Source organism: Micromesistius poutassou (assembly GCF_964030765.1).
Source record: "Micromesistius poutassou genome assembly, chromosome: 17".
In the NCBI taxonomy this organism is placed as follows: domain Eukaryota; kingdom Metazoa; phylum Chordata; class Actinopteri; order Gadiformes; family Gadidae; genus Micromesistius; species Micromesistius poutassou.
This window is the reverse complement of record NC_140287.1, coordinates 16,541,334-16,557,800: the sequence shown is the minus strand read 5'-3', so window position 1 is coordinate 16,557,800 and position 16,467 is coordinate 16,541,334. Positions and strand designations below refer to the sequence as shown.

Below are 16,467 nucleotides of genomic sequence, written 5' to 3'. Positions count from 1 at the left end.
CATGCATCAAAAGGGCAATCTACGTCATCGGTGTTGCGGTGTGATGGACAGACAGGAGATAGACCGCACTAAAGACGTCGGTCGTCCTGATGTGGGCCGCGGACTGATTGTCCCCACTATTGAATGACCGCATATGTACAAACACACGGGACTGAAAGTGACCTTTTGCGCATTCCGGCAAGCCTGTACCTAACCATGAATATGATATCATTAGGCCTACATTCCATCTCGGGTTTATTGGACGGAGCCGGCCCGCTAATGTAATTAAACACATAGGCCTGCACACATCAAAGCCTGGTGGGACTTTAAGGCCTTTAGCTGACAGCGGTTGGTTTATGCGTCCTTGTCCTTGCGCACACAAGCTTGGTTCGAGCCCACGAGAAGCAAACGATAAAAAAATATATATATAAATAAACATTGCAGCATTGAGCTAGTAGATTTTCTTCCAATCAGTGAACTGAATAATTACATCTATGGAGTGGTTTGCATGGGAATGTGCCAAGCGATGCAGTCTGAGGGGCGTTATACGTATATTGGGCTGTGGATGGCATCTTAATTATGACTTGATATGAATAATATTGAAAACAGTGAGAGCCTTTGAGTTGATCCGTGATTTGGTTTGCGTAATGATTCTGATGAATGTAGGAGGAGCCAAACCAACATGCAGACAACGCTCTCGCCAATGTTTTCTGACTAGCAGAAGAAAACAATATAAATACAACGCGGCACTGCCTCGAGACATGTGCCCACACTGCTTTGTCAATCTTTTGCATTGCTTAAGCGAAGTAGTTCAATCGGGTTGACAGCAATGGGCCCTATTTCAACTGCAGGCCTCTCGGTGTGACAGGCTATGATTCACTCAGATGTGTAAACCGGCGAAGAGCCTCCTGCGGTCTGTACCGGTAGTGATGCTTTGCTGACACTTAATCACACCGACCCCATTATACTCGGACCCGGGCAAATGTAACACAAAACAAAACCACTTTCACAATAAACAATTCCTGATCTTAACCACGCCACTGGATCGAAGAGGCCCATACACTTAACCCGGGACTAATCACATCCACTATAGGTAGCCTGGTCCCCCCCCGTTACCGGAGTGGAACGTTTACCTTGGCCTTCGTTGCTGTACGGACACCGCACCGCATCTGCAGCGTGGACACAAAGCACAACGGAAGGCCCATCATTGCGTGAGTGTTTTACAGATGATGCTTGAGTCTAAATGGGTGGCATTTTAAAAGACACGATGGAATGGACTATAGAAGATATTTGAACTGTGCTAGTCGGAAAAGGTATCTTGGCCTGATAGATGTAATTCACCTAATCCAGTTGAAACTGCGTGAACCTCACTCTGTGCGCTACTTAAAATGGGTCCTGCGTTCACGTTACTCGTGTGCGCGACAGGACCAAATAACACTGAAGTCCGAGCCTCTGTTGACCAAACTGGACTGCATTATTCTTCCATGATGCACTGGTGCCATCTTGTGGACACTAGGGATACAAGAAACGGTGAGCTACAGATTTAATTTGTTCTTCCTGACTACTACTTTGCGGCGTTTGCAATTTTGTCACATTGCTTAGAAGTAGTAGTAGGCTTAAAATTGTATCACCATTTTTTGCATCCCAGGTTTATTTCAGAAACAAAAAGATGCTGAAAGATGCTGTGAAGAACATGTGGATTGTAAATGAATCAATGATGTTGATTCATTAACAATGTTAGCCAAGTGTTTAAAAGCTTGTGTTATAATTTGTATCATATAATCATAGGCTTAGGCCTACTAGTAGCCCAGTCAACCATTACATTGTAATTGTTAAGTTACTTTATTATTTTTAAAAGCTGAGATATATATGATTAACATTGGTTTATGCCTCTTTTATATCAATTGTAATCTTGGTTTTTGGTATTTTCTTCTAATGCTGATACATTCTTATGCATTCGTGTACATTGCACATGCTTTCAATATTTATCAATGGAATTAAATTGATGGTTTATCATTCGGATGAGACGACACACTGCTGTATGGGTGATAGAAATGCACGTCTGACGATTTTGGTTTGCCCTAAAAAAAAACTATAAACCAATAATAGCCTACTCCAGATTATACATCAGTTTAGCGTTGCAGGATTTTGTATAAAGAGACACTTCTGCGAGGCATGATGAAAAGTCGACTGTCCCTTTCGGGCCTTACTAAGCGGGGAGAAAAGTAACTTTCTGTAGGCCTACTTTATGAGCTGCCTCTGACATATCCACACTCCTACCCAAGCCTGGCTTTAGTTAAACACTTTGGTGGGAGCCTCTTTTGGCTGCTCACGTTGAATAAGTTGCTTATTTCACACGGCAATGTTTTTTATTTGAATTATGTTTTTCATTTTATTGTTTAAGTTTATTGTCTCTAACTTCTATGTGAGCGGCGATGGACACTAGTCTTCTAGCCTCTAACGTTTCTACTTTAGTAAATAGATCAATAGGCACTGAGCCAACGTTGCTGAATTAACATTTCTTCACATGCTGGTGTAAATTCAAATAATGCTATTCCGACCACCACCTCATGGGGGCGGCAGAGTGTTACCCCTGTCCAAGCGGGTGCAATTCAACCCAAAGGCCGGGATTTAGTTTCGTGTTGTGCGTTTTGTTTTCTCCCGATAATTACAAATCATTTTTCGCTTGAGAAAACTCACGAATTGGAAGCGGAAGTCTAAATGTCCCACAACTTGGGACTTTCTTGTCCGATTCTGGGGCACGCTTACATGGTTAACGCATATAACGGATCTAACAAAGTAACATCATAGCCAATAAAAATGTATAGTTGACCAGTGCTATTCTAATATAATCTAGCCAACAAGGGTTGTGATGTAAGCAATTTTCTGACATCTGCAAACCTTAAGAGTAGGATTTTGAATGTGTGAACATATAAAGGCTGTTTTTGGCGAAAAATCTAACAGTTGCAGTTTGAAATATTTTAAAATGTGCTTCATAAATAAACACGCACACACCTACAGGTGCCTACATCACCAACACATGAAGATAGAACAAAATAGTTATTAGTAGCCAATGTATATTGCTCAATAAATTGTAAATGACTCCCACGAATATGTTCGTTTGAGTCTATATTTAAATATATTTAAAAAAAATAAATATATATAGGCCTAACAACAAGGTAAAAATAATGCTTGACATAATTCTGATTTGGAAATCATTTTGAATTTAGATTTAAAATCTCGGTGTCTATTTACCAAATTGTGATTCAAATCGTAAAATCTTGGCAAACAACAAGTGGAAAATAATGGCAGCCCTACGCACCAGGGGTGTTTGTCGACAATGGGTGTATACTTTTTCGTAACTGTTAATAAATGAATCACAAAAGTAGAACCTCAAATGTTGACTAACAAATCCTCTTTAACTGATATGTCAACACTGATATATTTTAGGAGGCCTTCTGAAAGGGCCACAGCTCCAGAACAGCTAAGATCCTGTTTCAAAAACAGAATGGACAATGGACTCTCTCTCTCTCTCTCTCTCTCTCTCTCTCTCTCTCTCTCTCTCTCTCTCTCTCTCTCTCTCTCTCTCTCTCTCTCTCTCTCCCCATCTTCCTCTCCCCATCTTCCTCTCCAACTCAATTTAAATTCAAATAAGCTTTATTGGCATTAGAAATAAACATTTAGCCTACATTGCAAAAGCAGGTGAACAATAAAGAGGTCAAACATAAAATACAAAAAATATATATATCAGATATTATACTAAGTACTCAATATCTAAAGTAAAATATGGGATATTGTAAAAAAAAAATACAATTAGCATCTCATATACACTGATAAATTAAAGAAAGCCTACTCTAAATACACAGTATTTACAATATGGAGGACGTGTGAAATCATTGTGGAAGAAGTGAGTCTCTCTGTCTCTGTGTGTGTCTCTCTCTCTCTCTCTCTCTCTCTCTCTCTCTCTCTCACTCTCACTTAACTCTCCGTTTTCCTCTCCAACTCACTCAAATAAGCTTTATTGGCATGAGAAATAAACATTTAGCCTACATTGCAAAAGCAGGTGAACAATAAAGAGGTCAAACATAAAATACATATATCAGATATTATACTAAGTACTCAATATCTAAAAAGTAAAATGTGAGAAATTGTAAAAAAAATAAAATAATACAATTAGCATCTCGTATACACTGATAAATTAAAGAAAGTCTACTCTAAATACACAGTATTTACAATATGGAGGACGTGTGCAATCATTGTGGAAGAAGTGAGTCTCTCTCTCTCTCTCTCCCCCCATCTCTCCATCTCTCCGTCTCTCTGTCTCTCCCCTCCAGAGACAATGTGTAATATAATTGACGCTACTGGCGCAGAGAGGCAGGTGCAGCCATGACGCGCATTGTTGCGCTACGTGATGTAATATTGATTAGCAAACAACGTGGCAACTCTAAAGAATACATTTTGTTTCCACCGAAAGTTCATTGTGTGGAAGTATAGGGGCGGACGGGTTTGATTCGATTACTACGGATGGTCTGGTGGTTCTCGTTATGTGCTTGTTGTGGCCTGAAGTTAATGTCATTACAGAGGCCATGTTTAATATATTGGTTAAATTGAATAGATTCAGGCATATCTTTTATACGAATGGTTTCCGTTTTGTTCTTTTTTTTGTCCGATTGCGCAGCAAGGACCACTCTCCGGCCTCGGCTCGTAAGACGAGGCTGCAGCCAAGTGAGAAAGTGGCGTCTGAAAGGAGGCTGGAAAGGGAGAGTGTAACAACAAGAGTCAATATTTGACGGTGGAGAGCTCTTGGGTGTTTCCGAGGGCCCACTCGGGCTGGAGTCGGCGGGTGTTAAATAGATTAAGGGGCTCGCAGATCAATGTGGGCAGAGATTCCCGCTCTTCGGACATGACTTCTCTTTGCCTTGCAGTGTTTGGCCCTCGACTCGAGTGCGCTGGGTCCACTCCTCGTCACCGCTATACTGTAATCCGCCGCTGTGTACACTGCGCTGCTGCACAACTTAACGCTCTTGACCCCGAGTCCCGGTGAACCACAATCTGTTTATGGTATCGCAGTGAAAGATTATCCTTTATGATCCAACAACCTAAGATATGACTGGAATTGTTTTACATTTTTGAGTTGGGTTGTGCGTAAGGGGGATATTTCATTCCGTCCATATGGGCAGGCTTTAGGGACTTTGTTGAAGCGTGAAAAAGTAAAAGGAATTTAATGGGTCCCAAATCACATATGTAATATTGCTTTGGACTATAGACTTGGCGGCCGTATAGACGTGGAGCAGTAGATAGCGGCCCGCATCCCATTCAGCCCCATTCACAACCATGACAACAAGGAACAAGCTCGGATTTATCCTAGAGAGTTAAAGGGCATTGTGCCGGGGCGTCAATCAGGCATTATTGCGGGACTGAACAAATGCAAAATCTTGACTGGAACAAATGCTTCCAACGGGCCTCGGACGCGGGGCAACATTTCCCCCTTTGTTGTGCTGCTCTGGCTGGCATGTACGACCACCCAGGACGAATGAGAAGCATGTCCACTCGCCTCCTCCCCGACGGACTGGGTCTCTCTCCAGCCAGGGGCGGCGTGGTCGGATATCTCCCTGTCCACCTATAACACAGCATTTAATGGAGATTTATGGTCCCCCCAAAAAAATAGAAAATGTGTGAGAGAGAGTATTAAATAAAATACAAAGTTATGGAGAAGAGAAAAACCTGTAATGGTAAAGAACCACATCATCTCTTCAACCCCAGAACATTAAGAAAGTCAGAAAGTTAAGCCAATGTTCAAGATGAACATCCACATTTTTATTTAATAGGCCTATACGCGCGCGCACACACACACACACACACACACACACACACACACACACACACACACACACACACACACACACACACACACACACACACACACACACACACACACACACACACACACATATATATATATATATATATATATATATATATATATATATATATATATATATATATATATATATATATATTACATTTAGGCGCATGTGTTGTCCCAGTTGAAATTGCTCCAAAAGAAAAAAGGCCGTTTTTATCTTGGATGTATTTCTTGCCACATCCCCGTGCTGTGGGGGCCCACATACTTGAAATTCTCCAACCTTCAGGTCTAATTAATACGCCTTTACAATAACCCACGGTCATAAATGTATTAGCTAAACCAACTCGAGACAGGGCTCGCTAATTGCTCACTTTGTATGCAAATATTGGACACGTTTTTTCTCTGTGTGGATGGAGTGGAGGGAGGTGGTGTGTGTGGGGGGGGGGGGGGGTGGTGGGGGTGGTGGGGGTGTATATGGGATGGGCCTCGTTGTCACTTGCCACCCAAGACGTGATTCACCCGCAACAATTACCATACGAGATACGAGACGAATCTGTAATGATGACGAGTGTTTCCTTCGGTCATTGTTGAGGTGCTGCTGCGTGTTTTCCCGGAGCCGCCAACACCTACCGCCATTGGGTGACAGCACTCGAGCCTTTCAGGTGCTTAGCGCACCCCCCCCTCCCCCCCTCCCCTCCCCTGAGGAGAGAAGCGACCCCGTGTTTGCCTCCTGAAGTGCTGTTTATATAAACACTGAGCCTCCGCGCACACAGCGCCATTCTGCGTTAGGGTGTTGTGACAGCGACCGCTCGACGCGCCAATTCCAACTTCTCAAGTGGAGAGGATCCGCAAGCAAGCAGTGTTTTTTCTCCCACGGTGATACTACCCCCCCGTTGTTGTTTGAGAAGAATATTTTTGAATTTGGGAAAAGGTTTTACGCGCACGGTTTCGATTCTTCCGGACGCAATGGCCAACGTGCCAACGAAATTGAGTTTTTCCGTCCGGAGCATTCTGGATCTTCCCGAGCCGGAGGTCGATGCGGCTCCGGTCCTCTCGGGTCCCAGCTCGCACTATTCCTCCTGGATGGACTACGGCGGGAGTCCTTATATGTGTAAGTACTCGCTACGCTATGGTTTTTAAAGCTCATGTGATGATTGACTCGTGATCCAATATGCGTTTTTTTTAACTCGATTTAAAGACTAACCCTTTAATGCGCATTCGTTTGTTATCAGCTTCGGACGAAGGCGGCCTTGAGGCGTCCCCCGATTCCACCAAACCCGAGGACTCCGCCGTGGACTCGGAGTCCGACCACAGCTCGTCCGCCAACAGCAAGAAGAAGAAGCGCCGCGTGCTCTTTTCCAAGGCCCAGACCTTCGAGCTCGAGAGACGGTTCCGCCAGCAGCGGTACCTGTCGGCCCCGGAGCGCGAGCACCTGGCGCACCTGCTCGGCCTGACGCCCACGCAGGTGAAGATCTGGTTCCAGAACCACCGCTACAAGATGAAGCGAGGGCGCGCCGAGGCCTCGCAGGAAATGGCCCAATCTCAAATGCTGCGCAGGGTCGTCGTGCCGATTCTGGTTCGGGACGGGAAGCCTTATCAGAGCTCCTTATTTGACGCGGAACGGGACGGTGGCGGCATGGCGCCCGGTGGCTCTCACGCGCCCTCCTTCTCCGTGGCGTCCTATCCGTCCTTCCAGCACGCGTCGACGGTCGCCCTCGCGCCCAGATACCAGCACTTGCCCAGCCCAGCCGCACCCAGACATGCGTTCGTGTGGAGGGACCTTTGGAACAGTTCGGTTCACTTCAGCGCCTTCAAGTAATGGAGGCCTCGTGCGGGCCAATGCAGAAGCTCGTTTAGAACTGCATCAAATGCAACTGCATCTGAATGTCCTGCTTTTGAGACTTTTTACAGCCACTTAAACGTTTGTAGATTTTCAATAGAAGAAAAAACATTTTGCACACTTTATTTTGTTACGAATGACTGTGACTATTTTGATACTGTAAATGTTGATATGTTCTCACCTGGCTTCACTATTTGGCCCTATATATTATTTTTTTTATTCGTTGTTGTCGTTGAATTCCATATTTGTATAATAATGTTAAATGGACAACAGTAGGCCGTAGATATGTAGCAGCAATATAAAAGTATTAACCTAAATGTTTGAATGAAAATATATAATTTGTTGCATTGAAGTAGCCTTTCATTAAAGGCCAGAATTGTTTAAATCGTTTGTATTTCTTCCATTTATTATATCAGACGAATGCCGTTTTGCCAACATTGAGCAATGAGAGAAGACACAGCATTAGTCCAAGCATTCGACCAACCATTACATAACCAGACATCTCACATTTGAAACACGTTTCCACACTCCTCACCAACCGGAGTGGTGGCTGTGATGGTCCAACCAAAACATACAGGCCTAAACCGAGCCGAGAGGACCGTTTTGTAATGTTAAACTGAATCCAGTGGCTAAAAGCTGAGCAAACACCGTGTGTCTAAGAGGAATGGGCGATGTTATCATGAGAATACACAGTAAACACGGCGGGCCTCCTCACGGAACGGCCCTTTGTGCTGCGCGGTTCCAGGGGCTGCTTTTCCCTCGGACCAAATACGCGTTTTGTTAGTCGCCAAATGAGTTCCCATTTGTTAAATTCGTGCCATTCGTCTGACGTAGTAAAATTATATTTCGTATTTGATAATTCGTATCGCAAAAAACCAGACCACAATAATAACATATAATCTATAGCCCACTCTAAATAATTTAAACCTATCCCACCTCAATTTTGCATTGATGGTCTCTGTTAGGCAAGTATGCACTAACACAGAACTATTTGCATAATGATCATTTAATAATTACTAAATAAGATGCTTCCGAGGATGCAACACGTATAGGCCCAATCGAAATTAGCATCAGAAGATTCGTGGGAGGTTGTTTTTTTTTAAACGGTGTTTAAACACCATATAATGGGTGCCGCATGTTCAATGCTTGTCATACTAAAATGTGCAATGGATGAAATGGGGGGAAATACAAGAGAGGGGCGTCTCGTTTCACGACCTCCATAATGTTGTTTGCTCGTCCTGTGACCCGCTGGTCGGCGTCACTGTCACCTGGCCCTTTGTCCGCCCGCCCGGGCCACCTTGCATCACATATGGAGGGACTGGCCGAACCCCTCAGCGCGATGCGTCTCCCCTTAAACACCCTTTTTGTCCCTGTGTCCCACCGTGAATGGACCATTGTCCGGCCCCCAAAAGGGGACCTAGACAAAATCTTTAGTGTTTCAGTTCTCGTGATGTTTAATCAGTCTCCGCGACAAATTTATGAGGTTTAACTACACAATGGTGTTTTAGAGCGCCGTGGGTTTTAGGGGTGACAAAGACCGGCTTTTAGAGGTTGCCATTGGTTTTGGGGGTTGGCCAGAAGAATGATCTGTAAAGCAGGGATAGGTATTAGGCCTGCGCATCCTACAGCTTCACTACACATCAGGCCTCGATTCGAGAGTCTAATCCGTTCACTGTAGAATAGGTCCCTATCGTGTCCAATGCGCTACAATCAAATTGACGTAATGGGCCTTTTCTCGTGTTTATTATGATGTTTGCAGAATACATGTTTGTTGAGATGTTCTTAATTCTACAGAATACATCGATTCATTCGATCGTTTGTGACCGAATTTGCACCACTGGCCTATATGCCTCAACGGTGCTCCATTGAGACACGTTTTCACTGCAATTTGTTTCAGTTGCAACCAAGTGTTAGTGAGTTTAGCAATTCGGTGAGCTGATTTACTCAGGAACAGCCTATTCGAACGTAGACCCTACTGTATATGTCCAACAGATGGCAGTGTAACACATGGTATGGCCTTGATGGGCCACAAACTCAAAAGCACGACGTGAACCACACTTGTTGCAGGCGTGTGGTGATGAGTTGGCCGCTAGGGGTCGTGCTTTACCAACGGACCACAGGTTGGTGGCTTTGGGTCGGATCTAAAATCACGGCCGACCTCGGTATGAGCTAGCGGCTCAGCTCGGCAGAATCGGGGGGGGGGGGGGTAAAACGCGTGCGGTAAGTCGTATTTGCTCGAAAAGGTGTGGACCAGGTGTGGCTCTGCAAATACCCCCACAATATTTTCTTCTCCTCCACTTTGATCTGTGTTCCTGTGGTGGAACACAGATCAAATAACCTGCTATTCAAACACGTTGACTTTTATCGATAGGCCTAACTGTAGATAGTGGCTTTTGTTTGATGGAGCCTATATACGCAAAGCAAACTTGGACTGCTATTTCCGTAACATTATAATAAGTCGAATAATGTTGTTGATGAGATATTAGTTACCAACTAACTGAAATATATTAGATACATTTTATTTGGATATTTCACAATTATATGGTGTGTAATCTCGGATTTTAAGGCTCCACTCCAATGTCGGTATTTATTCCTTTAGATAGATTTCCCAGAAGTTGACCTCGACAATTGCTGAATCCAACACAAAGAGGGGCATCCACTGAACCTCGAACCCCCATCGAGTCCTTGGCCTTTCTCAGTGGCTGCTTGTGGCCGCTCTCTCGGGAGTGCTGAGGGTCGCCTTGCTCACGTTCCATTATCGTACATTTTCTGACAAACATTTTCTGAAAGGTGGCTAAACGTTACCATCCTACCCCGCCCCCCCCACCCCCCCCCCCCTCCATGGACCCAAACGGAGGCGCCAGCGTTCGACTTGCACTCGGTAATAATAAGATAAACGCAATTAATAAATGGGGGGGTGTTATTGCACGTTATCTCCAAGCTAAGACAACTTGGCTGTGGTTCGGTATAGGGTCCTCATTATCTCAGCAAATTAGCTCCGACGTTCGAACTTATTAACACTAATTAGCCATATTAAAGGAGTTCCAGTTCAAGTGTACTGGGTTAGATAATCAAGAACTCCATTTCATATTCCACGACGGAGAACGACATGCATAACCTAATTGCACGAAAATAAATATAGCCTACTTTGCATATCAGGTCAAGTTCAGAGCTGTCGAAGGGCCTCGGGGGCCCGCGTGCTCAGACGGGATGTAGAGTTAAATGGTATTTGCATGCACGTGGGAGCCAAAAACACCCAAATAAATTGAACTTGTCACTTTCATATTAGGATAATACACATACACGCCTTGCCATTCCAGACCAGATTCCAAGACTTCGAACGTCTAACGTGCATAATGAGGACATGTGTTGACGCTAATAATCTAATAATCGATTGAAACAAACCTGCAGGCCCTATATGAAGGTAAATAGATACACGCAGAATACATCATTCTGCTGTGTGCACGCCTGATGAAAATGCCATGCACATTACTTGTAAGCGATCGGTTGGCCCCATGAAAGATAACTCTGCTGGAATTTGAATCCAGCCACTTAAACGTTGTTAAACGAGTGTAAAATCCAATTTATAGTAGGATGTTGAAGGCTTTCATCATAAAAAATATCGAATTATTTAGAGACAGTTGTAAATGCTGGTCGGTTCAGCCGAAGAAAGGCAGTGAGGTGAGGTTATTTTACAGATCAGTCCACCAGAAGACGCTGTGTTTCTGTTGTTACTGGACTGGGCAATATTTCCTGGAAGACCGACGGACTCGTATTTCGGACGCACTGCTGTTTTCTTCCACCCTGGGTTAGCGACGTAATCGTTTCAAATTAATCTTAGATTTCAACACACATTTGGACACATTTTTCTATTGCATTTTTATACACGCGCCAATTCAGCTGTTGTTAACGTCGCCTCTGAAGGTTGGAATATTTTTTTTCCATATTATCATAATATTAAATATAATAATACAAAATATAACAAAACATACATCATTTATTATTATTACTGTTGTTGTTGATAATGATTATTATAATGAATATTATTATTATAATTAGCCTATTGGACTGTTTTTTAGTACTTTTATATAAGCACCTATAAATAATGTATTGACGTAGCCTACATAGCAGAGTTTACAAAGTCATTACTTATTTTTATTATTGTTAGTATTGTTACATTACTTTTTTTCAATCGTTTATATATTAATCATAGCCTACTATTGTTGATTCCTGTTCATTTCTCTCTCTCTAAAATGTTTTTTTTTTCTGCAGTCCACATTAGGCTGTAATCATGTTTCTCTGCTGAACGCCATTAACCAAGTCACTGCAAAATGAAACTAATATGAAATAAGAAACGGCTTTTCCTGAGTGTACTGCCGATTGTAGTCAAAGCGCGGGATATTTCCGAAAAAACGTTGTTGAGTTGCTTGACTTAAACTATTATTGCTCCTTTAGCATTAAGGCAAGAAGCAATCGACGGCTACCTGGCGTGAGTCTGCGGAAGGAGAACACTTGAACGCCGTTAACTTCACCTGAGAGCCTCTTCTCTCCCCGACTATATTTTATTTTGAATGGATCCCCGAGTGTGCGTCTGGATTTGGGTACATGCTGCGCGCGTCCAATGATATCAAAGAAAAAAAAGGGGGGTTAATCATTTACGCAGGCACTTAACACGCGGATGTGTATTTATTTACTTATCAGTCAATTTCCCTCCCCGCAAGTGCACTTTTGCAAGTCTAAGTACGATAAGGAATAACACAAACAATCCTTGCAATCACTGGAGGCCTCTCGTGGCCATTAAAAGTCAGTGGTTCAACTGCGGCTTGTTCAGACGCGGAGTGGTTCTCCAACCCTCAAGTCCATATAGACCCTCCTTTCATCAAGAGGCCCTCGTAAACATCACGAGAGTTAATAAAGTGTATTGTGGTCACTGCGATCCCAAGGTGCAGTTTGGTGTTTAACTGTGACAGCAACTAAAAGTCTGAGGAGAAAGTGCGCGTTTACCAGCCCGACCGTCACAATTCTTCCGCGATGATAACTTGAGCAGTTATGATTATACACAATGTGTCCTCGAGTTATGGAGAGTAGGAGGGGGCGCGCATGTCGTGCCAACCCGTAGCGAGTGAAATTACGCTTGGGAAGGAGAGTCGGTTCTGCTTTGTGTTGTTACCGATGCCCCGCCTCTGATGGGAGCCTTAAACCTGGCACCCAGCTAAAACAAACGAAAGCCAGTACCGAGCTCCCACTCAACCCAATTAAGGTGGACTCCAGTGCGCTCCAGTACGTCTTCATCTAGCCGGATCGACGTTGAGACAACAGGAACCAGAGGGGCTTTGGCCAAAAAAAAGAAGGAGAGATTGCGCTTGCCTTCTGATTTCTCCCCTCTCCAGCCCCCGAAGAACAATGTCGATGAGCCCTAAGCATACGACTCCTTTTTCTGTTTCCGATATCCTGAGTCCCCTTGAGGAGAGCTATAAGAAAGTAAGTATGGAGAACAACAACCTGGGGGCGCCGCTCACTTCGTACCGCCAGCCGCAGGTCTCCCAGGCGGCGATGCAGCACCACCACATGGGCCACAACGGGAGCGTGTCCGCCGCGTACCACATGACCGCCGCGGGGGTCTCACAGCTGTCGCACTCGGCCATGGGCGGCTACTGTAACGGCAACCTGGGCAACATGAGCGACCTGCAGTCGTACCAGGACGGCATGCGGAGCGGCGCCACGGCCACCGGCTGGTACGGGGCCAACCCCGACCCGCGCTTCTCCACCAGTGAGTACCTATTCTGCCGTCCTTTGGTTCTACTGTGCGTCATGGGCAGGTGAGCCGTCTGAGGCTATATAGTGGTGGAAGGATGGCTCGCCGTGTACCACCGTCTGGGACAGTGTTTATTATTGTTTTATACGTGTGTATGTATCGTACGTATTTGTTTATTTTATTTATCTATAAAGAATAACTGCCGCCGTCTTTATCAGGCGACCCACCTGTTTAATTCCCCTGTTCTCTGCCCACCTAGCCTACTTGAAACCACTTGACAAAATGCGAGTTCCTGGCGAGTTTTCCCCTCGTTGCCTTTTATATCACCTTTCTGAATGTTCATTCGACCAATGACCTATTCCCTAATCCAAATGTCAGAATACGGCTCCCTTGACCAGCCTTACTTCCGGATTTACCGCCTTATATCATCCACGGCGCGTCCATGCGCTCAAAGATAAAAGATTTAAAAAAAGAAAAAGAAAAGAAAAGACGATAAAAATCGACCTATTTGTGTTTTTATTTTTCTTTGATCGGGTTCTGACAGTTTGTGATGTTTCACTTTTTTCCAGTCTCCCGCTTCATGGGCTCCTCCTCGGGCATGAACATGAGCAGCATGGGCAGCCTGAGCTCCCTGGCGGACGTCGGCAAGGGCCTGGGTCCGCTGTCGAGCACCCCGCGGCGGAAGAGACGCGTGCTGTTCTCCCAGGCGCAGGTGTACGAGCTGGAGCGGCGCTTCAAGCAGCAGAAGTACCTGTCGGCGCCGGAGCGCGAGCACCTGGCCAGCATGATCCACCTCACGCCCACCCAGGTGAAGATATGGTTCCAGAATCACCGGTACAAGATGAAGCGCCAGGCCAAGGACAAGGTGTCGCAGCAGCAGATGCAGCAGGAGAACGGCTCGTGCCAGCAGCAGCAGCAGCAGCAGCAGTCCCCGCGGCGCGTGGCCGTGCCGGTGTTGGTGAAGGACGGCAAGCCGTGTCAAGGTAGCGGTCACCCGCCCACGGCCTCCGGACAGGGCCACCACCAGCAGGGCGCCAACATCATGATCATGTCCAACAACAGCGGCGGCGGCCTCGGGCAGCACCAGGGCCAGCAGGGGGGCAGCACGGACCACTCGCCCGACCTGGTGCAACACAGCCCGCCCTCCCTGCAGAGCCAGGTGGCCGGCCTGTCTCACCTCAACCCCTCGGGAGGGGAGTACGGGACCGCTTTGCAGTGTTCCGCCCTGCTTTACGGCAGGACGTGGTGATGAGGGCGCATCGCTGTCCCAACGAGCCTGTTGAAAAACGACTTAAGAGGCAAGACTTGACACATTAACTGTACATTTATATAACGACGGCCGAGTGAATTCGGTCGGTGTGCCGGTGATGTCTGATGGCGTTTCACGTTTAAAGAGACCGAGACTGTTGTGAGGTCTATAGGCCGCCCAGGAAGGGCCGACGAAAACACAGCGCCAACTTTTGATTACTAACCGCGGACGTGTGAATCCACTTTTGGGAATTATTTATGTAACTTATACTGAAAAAAAAGGAAGAATCGGCTCCAATAGACCGTAGCTGCTCTGGTTCTGGTGAGACAGGGACACTACACGGGCCTGGTAGCCTATGGGTGCTACAGCACCCATCATCACCCATCTACACAGGGTGGCTGTTTATAATAGACTTTAATGTAATCCGTAGATCTGTATAATTCTGTAAAAGGTTTCGATAGGATATATAGTTTTAGCTATCTGTTGTATAAAGTTTTTGACGCTATTGCCAATTTGTTGTCGTTCCATTGGTATTTGTACGTTTAATTTCTATGTAACTTATATAGACATTTGACTTAATACAAACAGTGCTATTAATAAATTATGGAAACAAAATTCAGTTAACTTTTTGTCTAACTCTATTTTGGCCAGAAATGGTTGAATTAGCCTCATGTCAGGGGAAAACATTAACATTATTATTATTATCCAACATTAATAACAACAGCAACAATAATAATAATAATAATAATAATAATAATAATAATAATAATGATAGTGAGGATAATAATAATATAATGGAATGTTTGTTAACATATTATTGCTATTATTATTATTATTATTATTGGTTGTAGGCCTATTTGTTAAAAGTATTTAGGCTATTTTCAATAGGTTTATGAATCAATAATAGCTCCATTCCTTCCCACTATTCCTAGGACTATTATTATTATGATTATAATTAGGAAATATCTGAAATATTTAGATTTAGCGGTGACTGTGTGAAATATTTCAGATGTCGTCATGGTGTGATCGTGTTGTGCGACTGTGATCAGGGCAGGCTTCGTATCGTTTGGTTTATGAAACACGGTGCGGCACACTCAGCCGTCTATAGCCGCCTGGAGGGTGGACGGTCCTTTAGCGGGGTCGCTGCTCAGAGAGGCGCGGTGTCGGCGGCCATCAAACACCAACGCCGCCGCGCACAGCTTATCGTGCAGATCCTTAGTCAAACACAAACACGCTATTCCTTTCAAATAACTCGCGAGACAAATGGAATGGGCTCTATGGAGGTTATCAGGGAGTGAGGCGGTTCATCAATAATCAGTAAAGAAATGGAAAGAAAATGGGTCTGGAGGCTGTTTGCTTTTACATTGATAAGGCGCCGTGCCTTCGATGGATATAACTCTGTGCTCATGTTGCTTATAGGTCGCCTCCTGCGACCACGCACAGACCCTGTTTTGCGAGGTCTCTTATCCGAACACTTGAAGACCTGGGTCATTTGTTTCATATTTATATTTGAAATAATTATCTTGTTGCCAAATAAATGTTAGGAGCATGTGGCGGACAATATTGCAGAGATTGTCTCCAAAAGCTTTGGCCAAACACCTCGTAGCGGCGGGACAGACTGTGATGAGGTCAATTAGTTTGAAGAAGAGACCGCATATCCTACCAATTAAATTACAAACGAATTCTACACTGTCGAACATTTTACAATACATTTTGACGCCGTTATCGTATTGTATAAAATAGCATTGACATTGCCACGTCATAAGAGTCTATAAATA

General features: G+C 44.6%; 2 protein-coding genes across 2 annotated transcripts; both read left to right on the top strand.

Annotated features, from left to right (window-relative positions):
* Positions 1–6,811: 6,811 nt before the first annotated feature.
* nkx2.9 (NK2 transcription factor related, locus 9) lies at positions 6,812–7,664 on the top strand (the record flags this gene model as incomplete). Its single annotated transcript, XM_084482151.1, has 2 exons — positions 6,812–6,956; positions 7,078–7,664. The coding sequence occupies 2 exons, from the start codon at positions 6,812–6,814 to the stop codon at positions 7,662–7,664; spliced, it is 732 nt and encodes a 243-aa protein (XP_084338277.1).
* A 5,421-nt stretch (positions 7,665–13,085) lies between these two features.
* nkx2.1 (NK2 homeobox 1) lies at positions 13,086–14,689 on the top strand (the record flags this gene model as incomplete). The annotated part of the gene is made up of 2 exons (XM_084482429.1): positions 13,086–13,455; positions 14,010–14,689. The coding sequence occupies exons 1-2, from the start codon at positions 13,089–13,091 to the stop codon at positions 14,687–14,689; spliced, it is 1,047 nt and encodes a 348-aa protein (XP_084338555.1). The 5' UTR covers positions 13,086–13,088.
* Between the last annotated feature and the right edge of the window lie 1,778 nt (positions 14,690–16,467).